The sequence below is a fragment of the Elephantulus edwardii genome, unplaced genomic scaffold, assembly GCF_000299155.1.
Source record: "Elephantulus edwardii isolate Elephantulus edwardi_28Jun2011 unplaced genomic scaffold, EleEdw1.0 scaffold00002, whole genome shotgun sequence".
Classification (NCBI taxonomy): Eukaryota; Metazoa; Chordata; class Mammalia; order Macroscelidea; family Macroscelididae; genus Elephantulus; species Elephantulus edwardii.
This window is the reverse complement of record NW_006399752.1, coordinates 12,688,976-12,712,593: the sequence shown is the minus strand read 5'-3', so window position 1 is coordinate 12,712,593 and position 23,618 is coordinate 12,688,976. Positions and strand designations below refer to the sequence as shown.

Sequence of the window (23,618 nt, the reverse complement as noted above, 5' to 3'; positions counted from 1 at the left end):
CATGGTTTAGGGCTCTTGTATATATAAGGTTGCTATGAGCTGTAAGCAACTCAACAGCATATAACAACAACAACATATATAATAAATCATTACTACTTATCTGTCATCAATAGGATTGTAAATATTATTAGGTAGGCTTTAGAATTCGGTCTTGAATTTACTTTGTTGTAGAATATTTGAAAACTGTAAGGAAGCAAAGTAATAAATTTAAATTGTCCCTCAAAAAAAAAGAATCAAGCATATTTGACTGCAAAAAGAAATTAATTCTCTAATACATTTTGAAGTACAGAAGCTGAACACTCACATGAAGTAAATATATACTTTTAAAGATAACCAAGGTCTTTTAGGCTTTGGCAGAAATCTGAGAAATTTAGAGTTGAGCAATTGCAAAACACAATCATAGCCATCTGGAAAGATCTTTTTGATGAACTGAAAATGTGCGCCTCTAAGCACTGAAAGCTCATTTAAACTATTGTGATAACCTTTTGAAACTTCATTATCTACTTCCCTAATTTATGAAACAATATAATCTTGGCTCCATGGCTTTAGGTAGTGATTAATAACAACGATAGCAGCAACCAGACTTTACTGTCACTCACTGTGCACCAGACATATTCGAAGTGCTTTGTGTAGATTACCTCAGTTCAATTTCATTGTCTAACAAGGTGGTACTAGGACCATTTTAGAAATGAGAATCAAAGCTCTGCTCCAGAATGTTAAAGGTGGTAAGTGGGGGTGGCCAGATCCTTATCCAGGTAATCTGATTCCAGAACCTGCCTTTCTAACCACATTATCACCAATGAACGGAGGGAAAATGGGCCCCCAAACAAGAGCACCTCTAGAATCTCCCTGTGCAAAGAGAACTGTGTGAGCCTACAATGACTCTCTTAATGCATGTCTACTTTTTAAAGAAAAATGCAGTAGTTCAGTTCTGTTGTCAATTATCTTGCTATCATCAGTGCAATGCCATGAAACCCAGGTGGCCAATGGCTAAAGGCTCAGCTGTAGTTTGAAAGGTCTGTGGTTTGAATTCACCAAGAGGTCCTACACAGTCTGCTCTCATAAAGATAACAGCCTAGGAAAGTTGATGGGACACTTTTACTAGGTCACGCAGGATCACTATCAGTTGGAATTTCCCTGATGACACACAGTTAAAACTGTCAAGTCAGAAAGACAAGTTTGTTCATTTGAGAGATATCACAAAGTTGCCACTTCTCTTCTGTGTTTCCTATATGGAAGTCTTTCCCCCTTCATTTCTTCTTTCCTTTCTCTTCTGTTTATAAAAATAGTCATCTCTATTCATAAAAAGTCAAATGGAAGACTGATTACACATGCCTTTCCCCTCTGCAGAGATATTTCTAAAAAATATCATTCCAAACTTTCCAATGTGACTTTAAAAAGAAATGTCTTCAAAATCATGTCATTAGTATTTCTTTCCTTAAAAAATTAGTTAATTTTAAAACAAATCTGAGCAAATTGTGAATACAAAAGAATCATCACAAAACAGACTGAACTCTGAGCCTACCATTTACTTTACAAGTAAGACTGTAAACTGAATGTGGACAGTGGATTTAGACACTTCTTTGCAGTTTTATTCGGAAGCAAGCAGGTTGAGACATTGATGGCGGGGACTTTTAATGTCAAGTCAACTCTGCTACTGATTTCTGTTAACATTCCCATTCTGGGTGTCTTGATTGCTTTAACTCTGAAATACCTTATCTCTAAGGTCTTGTCCTGCTACACCTTAAGACTAAGAGTGTATGTTCTGTTTTAAAAATCAGAGATTAAAGTCACAATTTCTGTGGCATATTTGGTGTTGTTGTTGTTAGGTGCTGTTGAGTCGTAGACATCTCAGTAAGAGAAAAAAAATAATTTATCATTTGTATAAAGGATCTTTTAACAGATTGAAGGTTGAAAGGTGGGAGATTTAGAGGTCATTCAATTACTGAACAGCAAGCAAAGCACTAGGTTAAGTATACTGAGTGCTAAGCTAAGGGTTATTTAAGTGCTCCTACAGAAGAATTATCTTTTCCAAGCTACTAAACACAGGCTTTTATTCTACCATTTTTAGCTATTTTTCTTGTTGTTGTTGTGTTCTGTCAAGTCAGAACTGACCCACAGCTGACCCTCCAGCGGGTTTTCAGAGTAAATGGCACAGGAGGAAACTACCCAACATTCTCCCGGGGAGCAGCTGTGTGCCTTCAGGACTGTGGTGCAGCTTCTTACCACACGGCCAGAAGAGTACTTCATCAATCATTTCATAATATCTTTAGACTCCACAATGTGGGTATTCTTACACTGACCAAACAAAACTCATCTTCAACTAACACATACCAGAGTGCTCCTTGGAGGCACAGATGGTACAGCTTGTATCACTTGCTCTGGGTATGTTGTTAGGAGAGGTTATTCAATGGAGAGAGAGACCATGCTTGGAAAGGTATAGGAACAGTAAAGAAAAAGAAGACCCTCAACTGGGTGGGCTGACACAGTGACTACAGCAATGGGCTTGAGGGTGTCAGAGATTGTGAGGATGGCATAAGATAGGACAGGGTTCAGATGTGTTGTTCATAGGATCAAGTGGTACTTGACTCACAGGCACCTAACAACAGTTTGTAAACAAGTTCGAGGATACAGTGGTTAAGTATCTGGCTGCCAGCAAAAGCTAACAGTTCAAACCACTTGGTGGCAGAAATGGCAGTCTGCTGGTAAAAATAAAGATTTGGAAATTATAAAAGACTGTTCTACTCTGTCCTATGTAGTCATTCAGAGTCAGAAAACACTCAATGGCATTGTGTTCGGTTTTGTTCTGGTAGGTTATAAAGGTTTTAAAAACCTACAGTCACTCTACTAGGAACTGTGGTGGCTTAGCAGTAAGGCGTTGCCAACCCAAAAGCAGTCAATTAGAATCCACTAGCTGCTCCACAAGAGAAACACGGGCAATCTTCTCCTAGACAATTTACTGTCTCTAAAAACCAAGTAGGTCAGCTATGAGTTGGTTCCAACTTGGTGGTACATAACAACAGTCACTCTACTCTATTAGAATGCTGAACAGAAGGTAGGGTCCAGGGAATTTAGACTTGCGTTTTCATATTTAGAGTCCTGATGGTGCAAAGGACTAATATGTCATTGCTATTGTTCTTGTTGTTAGAAGGCTCAGGTTAACCACAGGTGCCCTGGAGGAGAGGGCTGGCAGTCTAACTCCAAAAAAGCGCCCAATGAAACCCTACAGAGTTCAGTTCAATCTCAATACCCGACATGTCATGAGTCAGATTCCCCAGTAACTGTTTTTGTGTATAATTAGCCCTCCTGACTCAAAGATTTACAGGTATTCTTCCTCTCTGACCTTGAGACTTATACTCACCATTTTCTCTTTAATGAAAAAATTACGCTATCACAGCTCATGAAATAAATAGTTCAAGTACAGAAATTCTCCAATGAATTTCAACAAATTCAGATCTCATACAAATGTATTTTACACATCAAAAAGAGCTAGGATAAATGTCTCAAGATCATTTAGCGTTTTAGCTTACCAAAGAAATACAGAGGCATTATCATTTGACAATGTTGGGTTTTTTAAAATCCTTTCATACTTTTAACTATGTTTTATATTCAGCTCAGAAATTTAGTTACTTGATAAGAGGAAGACATAATACTCCCATTCATCACTTGCTTACAAAAAAGTATACTGAACATAATTAGAATTTTTTACTTGGTTTCTTTCATATATTAACATTTAACACTCAATCTCTAGTATGGTACTTACTTCTTGTTGTTGTTGATTGCCTTTGAGTCGAGCACGACTCAGCGACTCTATGAACAAAAGGCCTGAAGCCCCTCTACAGCTATCGACATTTATCAAAGTTCATAGAGTTTCCGGGGACATGTTATTTAGGAAGTGGATGCCACTCCTGCTTCCAAGGTACTTACTAGTCTTACTTTATTCATCTACTTGTAAAGGAGAGAAAGCTTTACAAACACTCCATGTCCTACCTGCTCCTGAAGTGGGTCTTGGGAGCAGGAAATCTCACATTTGCCTGTTTTCAAAACGGAGTGTATTGACACTGCTCTGTGGGCGGTAAAACTAACAAGCAGCCCAAGAGTACCTGATGAGCTCCTTTTGAGCAAGGTCTTCTAAAAAAAAAATAATAAGACTTTCTACACACACAAATAAAAAAAAAAAGTTTTCAGAAAAAAGTGTTCTGTTTTAATTCTTCCAGATTACTGCTATGCCTACTCTTTCCAAAGGAATTAACAGCTAATATAGGTGCTGTCAAGCTGACTATGACTCATAGTGACTATGATTGAAACCTGCCCTCTCCTGTGCCATCCTCATAAGCTCTGCTATGCTCAAGTCCATTGTTATAGACACGTCAATCCACTTCCTGGAGGTCTTCCTCTCTTTCTCTTGTAGAGTGACCAAGGATGACAGAAGAATAACTGATGCCTTTGAGCTGTGGTGCTGGAGAAGAGTACTGAATATACATACCAGGGGCTATCAGGAGAACTAACATGTCTGTTTTAAAGATGGTAAAACCAATCTGCTTCTGGGAGGCAGATCAGCTGGCCCAGTGCACAGAAAACGATGCTACCAAGCCAAAGGTGGGTGACTTTTAATCCTCGGCCCTCAGACCTGACTTTCACTGTTTTTGTTCAGACATTCCTCTAGGTCGTATAGCCCTGGTGTACAAGTTACCTTAGCGCAGTCACTTTTGGTTGCTGTGAGGCTGAACACTGTGACACTGATGTGTCAAATGTGTTAATGGTTGGCTACCCAATGCGGACAGAGAGTGGAGTGGAGCCCCCCCGATTAAACATGCTTGGAAGGAGGAGTGGCATCCACTTCCATAATAGCTTGCCTCTGGAAACCCTATGAACCTGGAGAGAGGATGAAAGGCAACCAAGCATCGAAGACTCTCCTTCATAGGGTCGCTATGAGTCACCTGTGACTCGACGGCACTTAACAACAACAACATCTGACATACTCGGGCATGTAGCCAAGAGGGACCAGTCTTTGGAGAAGAAAATCATGTTTGAAAGGGTCTAGGGACAGCACAAGGAAGAAGACCCCCGATGAAATGCATTGACACGATAATTGGGGTAAAGAGGGTAGGTAGATGTGTCAGAGACAGTGAGACTGGCTCAAGATAAAGCACGGTTCAGAGCTATAGTGCATAAGGCTGCTGTAAGTCGCAAGCAACTCGAGGGCACATAACAACAGTCAATACACTGCTTTGGAGTAAGAACCCATACCAACCCTCTAATAATAGGGTTTTGAGACTATATTTTACATGGGCAAAGCTTCTGGTGGATTCATATTGTCAGAGAAGTTAGACCTTTGGGCTAGCAACCCAACTCCCTACAGACTACAGAGTTCCCTAAGTGGTCAATTGCTTTTGTTTGTGCTGTGCCATCATGTTGGAACCAATGTATAGCTGACCTGTGGACCAGCTGGTGGATTCTTACCACTACCTAGTGGTAAGAAGCCAATGTTCCCCTAACTAGTCAACACATAGCATAAATTACAGGTTCAAAAATAATCTGAAGCTAGTGTAAAGTGCTGTAGTCATTACTACTAATGCAAGAATTATTTGAAACATATGGTTGTATACAATCTGGAAGGAAAATATAAAACCTCATTTCAAATGAAAATTACCTTGGCCCTGCGGCCAACTAGCGACTGACTATTCCCTTCAGAAACTCCAGACAGACAGCCAGCCTGCACGCTCCCTGCTTCAGCTGGTGGAGGTTCCAGTGTGACAAAGAGGAAGCCCCTCTGACAACCTTTCTGCCTCCTATCTTGACTACTTAGGGACTTCCCATAACTCTGGAAATCAAAAACAAAGAATAGTTCCTCTTTCAAAAACAGGAAGCTTTCTTTGGTGGCTTTATGGTAAGGAGTTGCACTGCCAAAACAAATGCTCAAGGTTTGAATCCACCAGCAGCTCCAAGGCAGATGGATGGGCAGTCTCCTCCCATAAGGGTTTGCTGTCTCTGAAAAACCACTGGAGAGTTGGCTATGGGTCAGTTCTGGTTCCACAGTACACAACAACCACTACCTCCAAAAACAGTTAAGGTCCGAATCTCAAAGACAGTGCGGGCTCAATATGTACAGGCTTTTTTTTTCAAAAAACAACAACAAAAAACTTTCTTGGTGTAATAAGGGAGTAGGAAAGAAGGGGAAATGAACTATTTTTTTTTATTTACATGATATCTTTTTTATTTCTGTGCTTTGCTATTCTAACACTCCTTTTACTAATGAAGGAGAACTGGCCTCTACTTTTTAAATATACAATATACATTATAAGTGTAGAGGAAATTCCAAAATTAATGGATTCACTTATAAAACTTTCTTTTTTCTGGTGAAGAAATCTTCATTTTCATTTAAAGTTCTACATAGAAAACTTACCTTTCTTCAAATCAGTTATTGGGAAGCACTTAAGTCACACTTGTCTGTGAACAGGCAATGACTTGTGACATTACTAGACAGACCATCTCCCCAAAGGGTTTACTTTGCTTAAAATTTACCAGTTATGGAACTGTGTGGGTAATATAAAGTTTGTCTTGGCTGCTCTTAAACAAATTTAACAAGATAAGAGTTTGATTCAGAAGTTATAGTCCAAGGTCTAACCATGTTAGATTTATCTATACCTTCTACATTTTAACTATAATAGTGGAGGAGCATTCAGATATGAAAAAGAAACTAAACATATAGTGAGATTAGAAATACAGGGCCAAAAAATAATAACATCAAGGCAAAGATCCATTGGTCCAAGGCAAAGAGTGCAGAGGGGTGCCTGAAACACAATCTGAACTTGGAAAGTCAGTCAGTCTCTATAAAAGAGCATTAATTCTTATGCCTGTAACATCAGACGCTTACAGCATGGCTTTAGAAGAGCAAGGGTTACTTTTTTCAGGGTTTTACAAAGGAACACATCTCCCTGAACTAATCTGATAGAAAATCATAATCCATTTGTTCCCATTAGCCTTTGACTAAATACTGAAGCTCATTATCGCTCTTTAGGGTTCTCACAGTAACATGGAATTTTTAAAGAACACGTTTAGTTCCACCACTTTATGCAAGACTGCGCAGTTTCAAAGCATCAGAGAGTAAGAAGTTAGCACCAAATTGACAATACAGTCTACATACATTTTCTTTACATGGCTAATTAAGACCTTTCGACTAGAGACATGGCTCTAATAAGGACAAATATGCGCACTGAGAGTATGTCATCCTTAAGTCGCCCCTCCTGTCCCACTGCTGCTGCTTTAACTGCACTTTCAGATGCTACTGGCCAGTCCCAGGCTTTCTGTCATCCATCCCTCTTTAGTATTTAAACAATTTCCTCAGCACAATTGTAATCTTCTTGTCAGCTCATATAAATTCAGAGACATGAAACATGTGAATGGCACCACTTTAAACTAAAGGGAAGCCCAACAGGGTTAGCCAGCCAATTGGGTTAATTTACCTACACATTTTAGTTGCATTTTTAGAAGAACTACTTGATGGTGTTTTGGAGGAGAAGTTTATATAGCAATTGAGGTAACCATTTAATCATTTCTACATCATTTGTTCCACGATATTGATTACATTTTTCATAGTGTGTCAATATTCTCATGAATGCCTCTTTTTTTTTTTAACTGTTTTTACCAATCTAGCTTTCCATCTTTGTTTTAGGGTAAAATGTTGAGTGTTTCTCTCCTAGATTTGGTTATTTAAAGGTTAGGTGGATATTTTACAGAAAGCTGAAAAGGAGAGGGTGGTCCTGTCTAATGAAAGAGCGTTGCCCCACTTACACCCTTCCTGGTTTCCTACCCCCATAGGGGAAAGGGAAGTGGGCAGGGAGAGCTGAATCCATTTCCTGAAGTGTGGGTGAACTCTCTGGGGTGAGAGTTGAGGGGAGTCTCAGAAAAGCAGAAACACTGGAGGCTGCAAAAGAAAGGTGTGTACACAAGTGGCATGAAGATTAACCAAAAAGGGTCCAAATTTACTTCCACAGGCTCAATTTCAGCTTCAATAAATTCACTGGGGCTGAAAACCGGTCTTCAAAGTCACAAATCCTATGATAATCGAGCCACCTCCATTCTGTAGCAACAGCTCATCTTCAATTAAAATTCTGTTTACTTTCTGAGCATGAAAGCTTAAGAGCATTCCTTTCTTGATTACAACTCAATGTCAAAACATACAACTTGTATTTTAAAAGTCTGTGTGTATTTTAAAAATAACATGGAAATATTACTTCAGTCATGATGCATTAAAACCAAAGCAACAACAAAACCCTGAATGGAGATTTACATTGAAAGGTTTCTAATATGCTTCCTACACTTCTTGGATTCCAGCAGGTACTTTCACCCTAGAGGCTAACAGGAGGAAAGAGGCATGTCCAAAGTGAGCCTGGTGACTGATGAACAGGGGGAAATATGGGCTTCAAGTTCTGACTCTTGTCACCCAATGGCTCTAGAACCCTGGACAAATCCTTCTAACTTCCATCTTTACAGGAACAGCCTAAGATGTTTTAAACCCTCTGGGTTTAAGCTGACCATGAACTGATCAAATGTTCTAAGTTCTACCTGAAAATTATCTGAAGGACATTACAAAAGGCTTACCAAAGTCCATGTTTGTCCTAGACTGTCATCACTGTGCTACCACAAAGGCAGACCTGTTGCATCACTAAATAGGATCTTTCTGCTCCTACATGCGTCAAGAGATGGCTTAATTCCCCCCCCCCCTTTTTTTTGTTTTAAGTGAAAAACTGTATCACGTCACTTAGGATCCAGAGTTCTCCAGTTTTGCCTTTACATACAAACAGGATCCACCTGGCCTAATGGGGTCATAAGAATTAACGCCAAGGTGCTGGTTTGCTGTCAGAACCCTTTCATCAGGCCAGGGGTGGATGTTTTGCGTTTATATTCAAGCTGCATCTCAAAGCCTTGTCCGCGCCACATTAGGGAGCTGGCTGGTACCTGCACTGCTTATTACAACTCTCCAGGCTGATTAACCCTGAAGCAGCCAAAGAGTAGAGTGTAAACCATGCATTCAAACCTACATCCTGTGACTTAAGCTTCAGAGCAATCAAGTTATCAGCCATGGGGATTTCACCTCAGACCTTAAGTGGTCACATTTACTCTGACACTGAAAAAACGAAAGCGCCTTCGCCACAGCACCTGGTGGCAGGGGGACGCCCTTCATCTCCCCACCCTGTAACATTGCAGTCCTAAGTCTTTCAACGGTTCTGCCATTTCTCCTGGAAAAAACACCCTCCACGCAACCACCGGGAGGGAGTTCTGGTACAGAGTGCACTCACCTCCTTGATCTTCGCCCTCTTGTCGCGGATGGCAAGGTCCGCGGGCTCCGGGCCCTCTGCCCCGATGGGAGGCACAAAGTTCAGCTGGGGCAGCCCCCCGGCAGCCGTCTTGTCGTGCAGCTGATCCTGGGCTACCTTCTCTTTCTCCAGCAAGATGTCTCTTTGGATCTCCTCTGGCAGCTTCTGCAGGGTCTCCTTGGCTTCCCGGAGAGCCCGCTCGTGGTTCTCGCGGATCCTGGCCAAGTTGTCCTCCAGGGCGTCCGCCGGGTCTCCGGGCGCGCCCTCCTCGCGGCGCCGGGCTCGCCCCTCGGCCGGGTCCTCGGCGCGCACCCCCGGCTTGTGGTCAGCGCCAGGCTGCAGAGCGGAGCTGGAGTGGAACAGGACCCCGCTGAGCAGCTTGGAGGAGTCGGGCAGAAAAAAGATCGCCCCGAAGCAAAGCGTGATGAAGGCGCTGAACACTAGCAGGAGCACGAACTTCTCCGTCAGGCGGAAGGCGGCGGGGCCCGACCCCTTCCTGCCGCCGCCGCTGCCGCCGAGCCCCCCGCCCAGGCCGCCGCCCGCGGGGTTGCTGAAGAGCGGCAACAGGCCCCCCACGGGCATCGCTCCCGTCGCCGCGGCCGCGGGGTGGCCGGCTGTCCAGTGGCCCCGCGCCGCGCCGCTCAGCTGCCAAACTTCCCCGCCGCCGGGCGTCAGCGGCTGCGGGTCAGAATCTCGCGCATCCAGGCCGTCCAGACCCTGCAACTGGGCTGCAGGTCCCCCCAGGGGAAGCGAGCCCCCTCTGGATCTCCTCCCAGGGGCGACTCCGTGGGCAAGCAGGCACGCGCGGCAGGCCACTGGCTGCAGCCCCTGCGGAAAGAGAAATCAGCAAAACGTAGTAATTACGATGCTCAGGATAAAGTTTCCAGCGGGTTTCCGCCCGCCGACAGCCACAGGGACCGCCGGGACCGCTCCCCGACTCAGCACCCCAAGTCCAGCTGCGGGCACCGCCCTCCGAACCCACTCTCTGGAGTTGGGGCGAAGTTTTTGGGTCCCCAAAGGGGCGGGATGTCCGGCGCACACCTGGGACAGGGCCGCGCGCGGTCACCTCCTGGAGTGGGCAGCGCAGCGCTGGGCACCTGGGTGCAGCGTTGCTCGGGGGGCTGGTCAACTTCGCCCGCTGCCCACGTCGGAGCTGGGACCGGCTGACTGTCCTCCCCGGGCGGCGGCGGAGCGCGCGGCGCCGCCTCCTCGCAGCTCAGGTGGGCGGTGCGCGGGCGAGCAAGCGGCACGGTGCCCTCCGCCGCGGCCCCGCCGGCACGAGTGCCACTGCCGGGCTCCCCGCGGTCGGAAACGAGGGCGGTGACGCGGCCGGAGAGTGACGGCGCGGTCAGGCCAATCACAGGCCGCCCAGGGGCACGCGGGGGCGGTGCCGAGGCGGGGAGGGGGCCGCGCGGGGCGGGGAGTTGACGGGAAGCGTAGCCTCGCGGGGGCCCGGCCTGGGGCGGAGAGGCTGCGGGGAGCAGGCTAGCTGGCGGCCCTGGCAGGAGGGCGGTGAGGGCAGCGAGCGAATCCTCGCTCCCGGGTCCCTGGAGTGGTTGGTGCCCCAGTGCCCGGGAGGCGCCCGGCTGGTGCGGACCTCTGGCCTCGGGCTTTTGGACCTTCGCTGGGGTCCCTGGGTTTCCCCCGAGTCTTGCTGAAGCCAGTCTTTGCTACTGTCACCAGTAAAGCCCGCTAGACCCAGAAGCAGGTAAAACAGAAGTCCCCACCCGGCTTAGAAGAACCTTGATCTGGAGAGCTTTGGAGCTCTGGTCTGGCTGTCATCCTTTCAATATAACTTTTCATATCAGCTTCTCTACGATGTTCCGACAAAAATATAAAGTTGTGTACTTCCCCCTACATACACAGACGTATTAAAAATTAATTTTACAGACACACACATTAAAAATTCATTTACCTCATAGAAGCTGGTTAAATTTTCCATTGAAAGAAGAGAGTCTTAACGCTGCTGTAGCTTTGGAGCAATAAATTGAATGCTCCGTTGAAAGTAAGCTTTGCATATGACTACCCCCAGCGAAGTAAGAAGTCAGTGCAATAAGATTGTTCCCAAAACAGCATTATTCCAAAACGTGTTCACAATTCTCCTGTTGCTCCGCAAATGACAGATTATCTAAAAGAAAAATACTGACTCACTTCTCATTTCCAAAAGCTCATTTATAAGAGTCTTACCTACCCTCACCCACTCCTAAAATGTGACTTTTGGTCTTTCTACTTTTAAAAACAAAGCAAACAAACTGGCATCTTTCAGAAAGCTCCTCACAATGCCGTTGTTTATAGACTGTACAAGAAAGCTGAAAACTAAGAAACTCTTGCATAGTTTTCATCTTACTCATTTTAATCATTATTAATTGCACACTTGTTTTGGGTAGATGGCATCATACATTCAAGATTCCTGTTAATAGGAAATTACTGATTGATAAAGACAACTTTGTGGCTTTTATTATTTTAATACCTGCTATGAAATCCTATGTCCAGAAGAGTGCAGTATATGCAAGCAGGGTAATAAAGTTTAGGCCTGGGGGGGGGGGCATACATAAACATATATGTTTGTGTGTATATGTGTATATACACATTCAGGTATTTTTAAAGTGCCGTATATATACTAATTTGTAGAGTGGAGGTAGGTTGAAAAGTTTAAATCATTGTAAAATACTGTTTTCAACAAAGTTTTCAAATGGAGTTAACTCAGGAATATCTATGTCTATCTATCTAATAATTGCCATTAATTATCATAAAAACCAGTCTCTTCATATTCAGTTCAGTCATATTTTGAAGAATGAACTATTATTTTAACAACTATGTTTTGAAAATAGTATTATATCCTATAGCCACAAAACTATTTTAAATGTTTTAAAACTTGAATTTACTGATAGTCAGTATTCCAGGAAATGAATGAGTACATGGTAAAATGGTGAAGGAAAGATGCACAGTTATAGCCGACTTCTATTTCTGGCACGCTTCAGTTTTGATATGCATGCTAATTTCAGAATTGAGTATCACCACCTGTAATGGCAAGATTCAAAGTTTAGCAAAAGGATTTTTGTTTTATATTTCCAGAAACATTAAGTTTGATTTATTTGCATTGTGTTTAAATCTTTCAGATGGCAACTTTGTTTTAGTTCATCCTTATGTTGCTCATTGTAATAATTTCTAAAGAATCAATGTTTCTTTTAAGGAAGAGGTTGACTATGGTTGAAACCTGGCTTTAATAATCTGTTAAGTGAAAAATTAACACAGATGATTGATTACATGGTACCTACACACACATTTTGGGATTGTCATAGTCAGAATTGACTCAAATAGTAACTGGTAAAAAGGTAAAAATCAAAAGAAACAAGTCTATGTTCCTTAGAGTCAAGGATGATGAGACCTTGACTTGCGTGCTTTGAGCAGGTGGCCAGGAGGGAGGGACAGATCCTTAGAAAAGGTCATCATGCTTGGAAGAGTTGAGGATCATTGAAAAAGAGAAAGACCCTCAATAAAATGGATTGACACAGTGACTACACCAGTGTAAGGACAGTAGAGATTGTGAATGAAGGTGGCACAGAATTGGATGTGGTTTGGACATGCTGTGCAGAGGGTTTCTAAGAGTTAGAATTGACTTGACAACACCTAATAGTTGTCTATGCTAGATAAAATGAAAAAAATATGAGCATCTTCATAGTTACATGTCCTGGAGAAAGTGCAGCCAGAGTGCTCTTTGGAGGCGAAGACGATGAAGCTTCACCCCACATACTTTGGGCATGTTGCTAGGAGAGAGTCAGAAAAAGAGAGGAAGACCCTCCGCCAGGTGGACTGACGCAGTGACTGCAGCAATGGGCTCTAATGTGCCCGGAAGTGTGAGGATGGCACAGGATAGGACAAAGTTCAGATATGTTATTCACAGGGTCGCTATGGATGGTACTTGACTTGATGGCACCAAGCAATAACAACAACAATATATTCAAGCTAGAGAAAGAAGCAGGGGGAGGAGGAAGAGGCAACAGGCATACCAAACAAATTAACCTTACAAAACCTCCTTTGCCGTTTCAGATAAAGAGACATATAAAGGTCACCAAGACTGGTATTATGTTTCCTCAAAATAAAACTTGTGGAACTATTACCTCTGATGGTACAGTGGTTAGAGAGTTGTGCTGCTGCTTCAAAGGCAGGTAAATTGAATTCACCAACTGCTCTGAGGGAGAAAGATGAGAATTCTCTTCTTGTGTAATTTATAGCTATGACTCGTTCTAGTTTAAGAACAATGAGTTCGAGGTTTTTTATTAACCAGAAGTCTGGACTGTGCAATCATATCTACTTGAAGATATGCCATGATCTTTGTGAATTATCATAACAAACTATTTATTCATTATGAGTAATCCAACATAAATAAGATTCATCAGTGACACGAGTTATGCAAACAATTCAATTGTGCTTTCTGAATGTAAAGAGGACTGGAAGCACTTACTGTAGAGGATCAATGACTACAGCATCAACATAACAAAGATTTTAACCACTGGACCCATAGGCAACATTGTGTTAGATGGAGAAAAGATTGAAGTTGTTGACAATTTCCTTTTACTTGAAACTACAATCAACACCCAGAGTATTAGCAGTCAAAAAAATCAGAAGAAAAAGGAAAAAAAACCCACCCGAAAAAACCAACCCCACCAAAAATGAAAAGAAATCAGAAGACATGTTACATTGGGGAAATCTGCTGTCAAGTACCTCTCTAAAGTGCTAATGAGCAGGGACACCAGGTTAAGGACTAAGGTGCTCCTGATTCAAGCCATGGTCTTTTCAGTTACTTCTATGCATCTGAAAGTCGGATAATGTATAAGGAGGACAAAAGAAAAATTGATGCCTTTGGGCTGAGATATTGAAGAAGAGTACTGAAAATCCTAGAGACTGCCAAAAGAATCAGCTCTGTCTTGGAGGAACTTCAATCCTGATGCTCCCTAGAGGCAAAGATGGTGAAACTTCATCTCACATATTTTGAATATGTTGTTAAAAGGAACTGATCTCTGAAGAAAGACATCATCCTGGGAAAAGTGGTCAGAAAAAGAGAGAAAGACTCCTAACAAGATAGATCTCTACAAGGACTATAGCAATGCTCTAGCAAATCTGTAATCATGAGAATGGAACAGGATAGGGCAAGGTTCAGATCTTTTTTTCAAAGGGTCACTATGAGTTGTTGTTGAGATGATGACACCTATCAATAATGTCAACAATATAAATAAATTTAGCAACTTCAATAATTCTGTGAATTTTCCCTTTAAATTCTTAATTATGTTTTTTTTTTTGTTTTTTTCAACTTGACCAGCCAGTCCTTCTGAAGGATGACTCTTTTGGATGTTTGCAAATTTCCTTGCAAACTTGATTCTTAATACCTTTTTCTAACGATTCTGTCTTTGTAGTTTCTTTAGCAATTGGTAAGTTTTTGTCTTTTAAAATAAAAATTAGGAAATAAGGATTTTTTGTGTTTATTTATTTATTTATTTATTTATTTATTTATTTTTAGCTAATAGTTTTAAAAACCTGAGTAGTCATGGATTCCCAAAGAAGTGACAGAGATTCACAATTTAGTTGGGTGGTTTTATTTTTCTGTTTTTAAAATAGCACATAATAACAAAATACCTATTTATGAAAATGTCTGTAATGAAATATAATATTGTAAATTGAGTTACAGAGAAGAAAATTGGCAATAGTTATTTAAAATATAATATTTTTTGAAAAGTCAAAAGTTTTAAAAAAGTGTAAAATTGCGTTTCTTATAAGTAGGAAATTTTAAGACAGTACTAATTAGAAATGTACAGAAAAATTCTTTTGAGAAATCTTTTCTTTTTAAAAAGTAATGTAATAAAAGTGTTTCATCTATATGTATAGAAATAAACTATCAGAACTCTCCAGCAAAAGAAAATCTGTATAGATAATCTTTCTTGCTTATGTTGAGTAGAGCTGACTCAAAGCTGACCCACTTTTGGGTTTCCAAAGCTGTAAATTTCACAGAACAAGATTGCCCATCAATTTCCTGAGGGACCTATGGTGGATTTGAACCAGCAGAGAGATGTAGCCTCTGGGTTAGCAGCACAGCTCTCTATTGATTAGGCAACCAGTGCTTCCTTAGTGGGGATTAGACATATAAAAAATTGGATGAAGGGAAAAGTTATAGAAAATAAGAGATGATTAGCGTAATATCACTAAAGAAAAGGTGCCCACAGAGTTTAACAAGGTTTATACACAACAATGTTCTTTTATATACATTACCCATAATAGCAAACATGGATATGTAAGCAGACAAAAGACAAACAAATCTGAGTGAGCTAAAAAGAACTATATCCATGATCATACATCAATATTTTGTTGTTGTAATATGCCCTCGCGTTGACTACAACTCACATAGCTTTGAACCCTGCCTTATCCTGCCTTACCAAATTTCACTCTCTCTGATACACCTGTTCACATTACCACAGTGTGACAGGTGATATTTCAACATGAATATTTACATATCTTCAAATATGTTCATATGTAGGGTAGAGCAGCATGGGCAATAGCATGTAACCTCTTTACCATAACCAAATGCCTGAGGGAATTGAGTCCCTGGGCAGAGGCTAATCAACAATATTGTTCACAAGAGCAGTATTCTGTACTCTACATCGGTGCATAGCAACTAAGGACTTATAAGATTGTGGATAGCCACCCATTGTGTAACTGTTGGTCTCTCTCAGTCTGGAGCAAAGAAGAGTGGGGGGGGAAATAACGTGGAAACAATTAGGCCATAGCACTAACAGACTGTGCAAACACCAATTCTACTACCTCAAAAACAGAAGAACTCAGTGGTGCCTATTTACTACTTGTGGTTGTTAAGTGTCGTTGAGTCATTGACTATTCATAACAACCCTATGAATGAAAGACCTGAACACTTGTATAACTTTCATTGTTTCTCCAAGTTCATAGAGTTCTGAGAAGCAAGCTGTTTCAGAAGTGGAGGTCACTCCTGCTTCCAAGCTTGTTTTAATTGGGGAGCTCCACCAAACACTGTCCACCATCCATTATCACATTTGCTGCATCAGTGTCACAGTGTTTCGCATCATAGCAACTATGAGCTATCTCTGTACAGCAAATGGACAGTCTAGTGCTATACCACTTAGAAGAATATTTGACCAAAAACAATTAAAACCAGGCCTGAGGGCCACAGATTAAAATTACTCACATTTAGCTTGGTAGGATCACTTTCTGTCGACAGGGCAACAGAGCTCTAGCTATATTGCTATTGTTGTTGTTAAGTGCCGTGGAGTCATAGATGACTCATAGTGACCCTATCAATGAAAGTCTTGAACACTTGTAGAGCTTTCATTGTTTCTCCAAGTCCGTATTTCATATAATGAAAGTATATATGAATGGTTAAACGAAATACCAGTCTGGTTGGTAAATTTCCACTCAAATCACAAATCACTAGTTTTTAAAAATTCTCCAACAATTTTCAAATTTCTGAAAAGGTTTCCTTGAAGCAGATTTTCTAATTATGTTCAAATTCTGAGTCCAAATGGGGTTTTTATTTTTATTTAAAAATTCAAATGTAATATCCAAAGAAAGCAAAAAGCTCATTATGAACATTAATCTTGAAATTTCAAAGTTTCAGTGGGAAATCTGAATTTTATATGGCATATATTAAGATGGGCTTTAACTACAGTTTTAAAAGACATTATCATGATATTTCTGTTCAGAGGGAAGTCTGAAAACTCCGTTTTTGCTACTTCCCGATTTACTTTGGAACTAAGTAGCAGATTATTTTCACAAAACTCCTATCACCATGTTTTCATAGGGTCAAAAGCAGGGGTGCAGAGGCTAAATTAACAAGTCCCCTCTATCCCTGAAAGCTCTGCTGAAAGATCTGTTTTTGTTTTGAACACTTATTTTGTAAATATTAACAGTTCCTAACTTTAAAACATGTGTTCCACAACATATTTGTGAATTGACGTTTTGTAACTTTTAGAACATTTCTCTTCATAGAAAACAAGTTGTATATGTGTTTAAGGTTGCCAACCTGCCGTAGGAAGATCTAAAACCCCAGGGAGAAATGAAATGTTGGAAAAAATATTTTGCAATGCTAGTCATTGAAGTAGGATTAAATTAGAAAATGTTTTAAGGGAGCTCTGGTGGCCTAGTGGCAAGATGCTGCACTGCAATCCCAGAGGTATGCAGTTCAAATCCACCAGATACTCTGTTGGAGAAGGAGGGGGCAATCTCCTCCTGTACCAGTCAGATCTGATTCGATGGTACGCGTAAAAAAATAATACAATAAAAATAGAAAATGTTTTATTTATCTTGAATGTTAGAGCTTTAGGAAAAACAGATTTATTAGGAAGAACAGGAAGAGATAAACACTAGTTATAGAAAGATTCTAGATAACCTTTCAAGGTCCAAATGATTTATGGGAGTTCTGAATTATAGCTTCCTTTCTGGTAAAGCTTTCTTTGTTTGATAAAAGTGTGTCACTAGTACTCCCATTGTAGTGCTTTTGGGTTTGCTTTGTTGTGAGTTCACTAACAAAAGGAGTGAAAAAAGATAACATGGGGAGAGGACATCCTAAAATAATGGAACAGGTTTCTAGTGGAGAGAGGAAATTCTTATGAGGGATGTGCATGTCTAGGCTGTGTGACTACAGACAATAAGTTACTTAAGTTTTCTCACAGTCTTCACCTGTAACATAACAGTCCCTCTTGGTTAAATATTATAATTGATGTGTCTATCTCAATGTTGTTGTTTATGTTGTTGATTGCCCTTGAGTCAAGCACGACTCCTAGCGACCCCATGAACAAGAGGCCTGAAGCCCCTCTACAACTTTTGACATTTATCAAAGTTCAGAGTTTCTGGAGGCATGTTATTTAGGAAGTAGATGCCACTTCAATAGACATTTAAAAAACAATTCAATTTCTCTCCTTCCCTGAGCAAGAATTAATGACTTAAGTGGTGAAAGGCAGAAATAAAAATATTTTCTAATTTATCTCATGTTATTATAATGGAAATACCACAAGTGAATAATTTTAACAAACAGATTTTGTTTTTTTTAAACCCATTTTGGAGGGTCAACCCAACTCAAGCCAGTGTCATTGAATCTGTTCTCTTCTTATAGCGAACCAAAATTGAGCTTCCAAGGCAGCAAATCCCCCTCACTTCCCCAATAAATTGGTTTAATTCCTAGTGGTACAGAATTCTGGGCATAACAAAGAATAAAAAACAGATTCTGACAGGATTCTGGATTGCATTTACTTTGACTATGCAGCTTAGATCAGAATGGCAGAGTGAAGGGTTTCTTTTTCTTCATGATTTTACAGAAGTTCGTTCTTAAATGTATAATAGGCTATAAGACAACACTTCATTTTAACTACAGGTGGCAACAGATGTAATAGCAGAGAATCCAGATGTTTTATAAAGGAATGAAGATGAGGTTCATCATTGTCTCAGTGACAAAGAACAGCTTATTTTTTGCTAGATTTCTTAATCCCACCCATGGCCAGGGGGCTTTGCCTATGGCCTTCACTTTTAGCTCCTTGATTTCTTCTGTTCATTTGTTTCTGCTTCAAACCTTATTTCCTTGACCATTTCCTTGGTCTACTTCTTGGGCTGTTTCAGGGGCTTCTTCTTGCCGCCTTTGCAGCCAGACATGGTGCTGGCCATTCCTTCCCCAGACCTGCCACCAAAGCAGTAAATATTAACAGAAGGATAAGGGAAGCCGAATATCAAATTTAATAATAGTAGACCAAATGCTGTATCGGGAAATGAGGGAAGCTTAATACAAGCTGAAGGTCACCTTGTGGCACTGGGGCGTTCCCTAGGAGTCAACATTGTTCTTCGTTTGTGTCAAATGACCTGGCCTTATCTGTAAAAGACTTCACCATTATCCTTTGTTTTTGTTTTGTACTTCCTTGTGATTTTACTTTGTTTACCTTCCTTATGATTCTAAATACTCAGAGAAGCATGGCTTGGGGCCTTCAGTCATGGGAACTGTTGGCCCCCTGTTTTTCACACTCTCTGTTTCACACACTTTACCATTCGTGGTAGTCTGTCTCATTATTAATAATTATAATATTATTTCATTCTTTGGGACCCTCAGTCTGCAACAGAAGGAGACTACCTATCTTTAGCACTGAGAGGTTTTAGTGAATTTGAACCACTTAAAACATATAGCCTTTGGTTAGCAGTGAGATATAAGGGTACATCCTTATTCTTCTTTTGCCATCTGTGGACCTGGCACTACTCGCAGAGCTCAGTGTATATTGATATCAGTCTTCAAGTGGTTCTAGGAGACTCTCAATGGAGAGATGAACACAAGGACCTTCATAAGTCTTCTTTCTTGGTAGTAGTGAGGTCCCTTTTCTCTTTTCTTCCTTCACATTCCTTTTAAGACATGTATGCTAAGAGATGTCTGGAGCAAGGGTCTGACTTGACTTAAGAAGGTAGCATGAGTCACATCCTCTTGTGACTCAAGATACAGCCTGCCACTGATCTCAACAAATTAACATGTGTTATTATGTGCTATTGAATCAGCACTGACACAGAGTTGATTCTCCATCACATTTTCAGAGGCTGTAAAATGTACAGGAGGAGATTTCCCATCTTTCTCCCATCTAGTAGCTGGTGAATTCAAAGTCTTTAAATTGACAGCACAACTCTTTAAGACCAAGCCAGTAGAGCTCCTTCATTAACGTATAGAGGATAAGAAATACAGAATATCACAAAATAGATGGTAGTTACATCAAAACACAAAATGGAAGACAACCACATACTACAGGAAACCGTAGCCTTACCATGTTGACAATTATATTTTGATGAGATAAAGTTCAATTCATAATAAGCAGCTGTAGATTCTTTATAAGGAAATTTAAAAAGGAAAAAATAATGGCTTATGAGGCTCTTGGGGTAGTTGTCACTTTAGCTACTGTCCTGTTTCAGTAGTATCAAGTGGAGAGTAGTGGGTGAGCAGATGGCAACTGGTTTGATAGAAGAAGGGCCCTCAATGCTTTTCCATTCTTTTTATAAATATAATCAATGTATTTACCAGCTAGCTGACTTTATAGTGCCCCAAACCTTAAGAAAATGTGAGTGATGGCAAAGTCTCAAAGTGAAGAGAATGATATCATGGCTCATTGCTTGACAAATCAGAACGCCAAGGGCTCATGGCAGAAAGGCTGAGCAGATAATGCTAGCAAAGGCCTTTAGGGGCCTAGATATAGAAAATGTTTACATATATGACTTGAAGAAAATTCAGTATTTCAACTGAGCAAAAAGAAGAAAGGCTTCTTTCCATGGCCAGAGAAAGATATAAAATATTCCTTTTTCCTTTTTTTAGTACTTAGTAGATTACTTTTACAAATATATAACCAGGTTTGTTTTCTGTTTTCTTTTTTTAAAGCACATCATTGTTTGTTGTTCCCCCCTCCATTCTCTGTTCATAAAAAGATCATATACTTTTCCAGAAAAATCTAAACAAACTCAGAAAAAAAAAAAAGCAAACCAAGAACTATGGTCTGTTGCTCTGCCCAACTGAAAAAAAAAATTTTTTTTCCAAGAAATAAAGTGAAATGAAACCACATGTGTTTGTTCCTATTTTGGAGAAAGTATCTACATCTATGACACAACTGCATTTTATTTCCCAAATTCATTGCAAAATAAATGTGCTGTCCGCACATGTTTAGTCATTCATATTGTCCTTCAGGACAGAACTTTGTCTTAGTTCACGTAACTGTAAATGGCTAGGAATTAACTGTGGCTCTTTGTTTACTTTTTAAGATTTATTTGGAAGATTCTTTTGGAATGGGTTGGTTTCGACGCTATGGTACACAACAATAACATATTAATTACATATATAATTCTGTGTAGTTGTGTGTGTGTGTACACACACACATACATTTACATAAATGACTACACAGAATATATATGTAATTAGTACTGCTCTGGACTATAGAAATGAATGAAACATACTGACATTACTGTAAGAAAAGAAAAGCAAGAATTCTGAACCAGCAATCATATAGTTATTTATATTTAAATATTGCAGGATCTTAAGAAGGCTCTCTATAAATCTCCTGGTTTAAAATATATTGAATTCGAAATACTAAATCTGAGAACATTTGGTGCAGGCAGCTGTGTAGCCAGCTGACTGGAAGAGATTCATATTGATTCTCATTCCCAGGAAAGATGCTCCATCAGAAAGTAGAAATTATGGAACAGCATCATTAATATCACATACAAGTAAAATACTGCTGAAGATCATGAAAATGGCTGGAACAGTACATAGACAAAGAATTGCCGGAGGTTCAGGCTGAGTTTAGAAGAAGCCATGGGACCAGGGATATCGATCTTTATGAGAGGAGACTGTCCACTCTTCTTCCTTGGGGGAACAGATCCAAACACAAAACTTTTGAGACAGAAATATGGGAAGATACAGAAAGAATGAAACTTAAAATTCCCAGTTTTTTGTTATCAGTTGTGTACCATCGAGTCAGAGCCAACCCACAGCCTACCCTCAGCAGGTTTTCAGAGGCAGTTAATTACACAGGAGGAGACTGCCCATCCTTCTCCCTCAGAGCAGTTGGTGGATTCGAACTGTGTGCATAGGAGATTGCAGTGAAGTTTCTTACCATGAGGCCACCAGTGGCAGCATATGTAAAGGAAAAGAATGTAAGTACTTAGAAGGCTGAAATAATAACTGAACAAAGAAAAAACCAAAACCAACTGAACAAAGTTCTACCAGGGCAGAGTTACTTCCCTTGATCTCAGGCTCCCTCGGGAAGGGAAAAACATGTGGCAGTAACTACCAATATCTCTTCTACCTGTGATCACAAAAAAAAAAAAAGTAGTTTGGGAATCAGATGGTCAAGATCAAGAAATTATTTTAACCAGGGGATATGGCATAGAGGCAATACATAAGTTTGTAGATTATTATTGGCAGTTTTCCAAGGAACTATTATCAAAATGGATTGCAATGTGATGAATTTAGCGGCAGCATGTGTGTTTTCTTATGCTGAAAAATGGAGGAACATGTATGGTTTAATGTTAGACCCACAATTATCTGTACAACAGAGACTAATACCATTGGCAAATACAGTCACATGATGGGTTACCCCAGAGGGCTGATTATTAACTTGACAGAGTGGATTAAAGGTGTGATTAGGCTTGTTTAACCCTCCAGCAGAAACGGCCCCTCTCATCATCATCTAAGTAACAATTGGAATGCTCCAGATGAAGCAGTTGATCCACTTTATATATAAGTGATGTTGGAGTGGCTTTATGGACTGAGGACATTCATCCAGTAAATGTGTCCCTTACAAAGGCCATGGCGGAGATAATTCCAGGGGCTCCCCCAACATGGCAATCTCAGGTAGCTTTGCTACTGAAAAACAAGACAACAATTGAAAAAGCTGAAGAACCTATGTGCACACTATGAAAAAACTTCCCCTTATGGGCTTTAAAGAATATCAGAGTGATTCATGGGCAAGCAGGAGGACACTATGAGGAAAAGAGTTAGTTACCCTAGTATGATGGAGATTTTTGGATGGTCACTCAGGAAAGAGAGGAATGTAGCAGGCATTGATGGAGTTCAGACAAAGGTTCTAAGGCAGCACTACAGGAGGTTGGGAGGACCTGTGAATGCACCCTGTTTCCCCCAACATCAAGAAAGCCTAAACAAGTCTGTTCTATTCATCCCACTCATGAGGTAATTAATGATGAGGGAACCTATTCAGAATCACTTGAAGCAGAAGCAGCTCAGCTAGTTGATCAAGACATGGACTGATAAGAAGACCAGGTCTTTTGGTTCACCCCCCCAGTAGGAGATCTAAGGCCATAAGCATATGTGTGAGTAAAATGGCCTGGAAGTGGAGAAGAAACATTCTTTGTACTGTAATTCCCAAACCTATGGATAAAATCTTAAATCCTAAAGTTATATTAAGAAGATATGGAAATGCAGCAATTAATGGGACTAGAGTGAAAGTCTGGATTAGAATTGGAAAATATAAACAAATGTTGTATGAAATAGTTGCATCTCCTTTACCTGAAGATATTATTGGTATGAATATTATGTCTAATTGGGGAACACTCCCTCTACGGATATTGTAATACTGAGGCCTTATAAGTCTGTCCTAAGGCCAGTGTTGATAGGGTATGCTGAATGGGGACCATTAGAACTGCCTGAGTCAACTGAGGTGGTTAATTTGAAGCCATACAAGATTCCTGGTAGACAAAAGGAGGTAACTGCCTTGATGGTGGAGGGGACCTGGGGGAGGGTTTGTAAAACAA

General features: G+C 40.6%; 2 protein-coding genes across 2 annotated transcripts in view; both read right to left on the bottom strand.

Annotated features, from left to right (window-relative positions):
- Positions 1–10,144, bottom strand: part of MAN1A1 (mannosidase, alpha, class 1A, member 1) — a 293,657-nt gene extending 283,513 nt beyond the window's left edge. Inside the window, exon 1 of the mRNA XM_006878992.1 lies at positions 9,303–10,144. Coding sequence (XP_006879054.1) covers positions 9,303–9,902 — 600 coding nt within the window. The 5' untranslated portion in view covers positions 9,903–10,144. The remainder of the gene's footprint in view (positions 1–9,302) is intronic.
- Positions 9,992–23,618, bottom strand: part of LOC102865963 (basic proline-rich protein-like) — a 20,750-nt gene continuing 7,123 nt past the window's right edge. Inside the window, exons 2-4 of the mRNA XM_006879147.1 lie at positions 18,907–19,011; positions 10,266–10,990; positions 9,992–10,148 (exon numbers count right to left, since the gene is read on the bottom strand). Coding sequence (XP_006879209.1) covers positions 9,992–10,148; positions 10,266–10,990; positions 18,907–19,011 — 987 coding nt within the window. The remainder of the gene's footprint in view (positions 10,149–10,265; positions 10,991–18,906; positions 19,012–23,618) is intronic.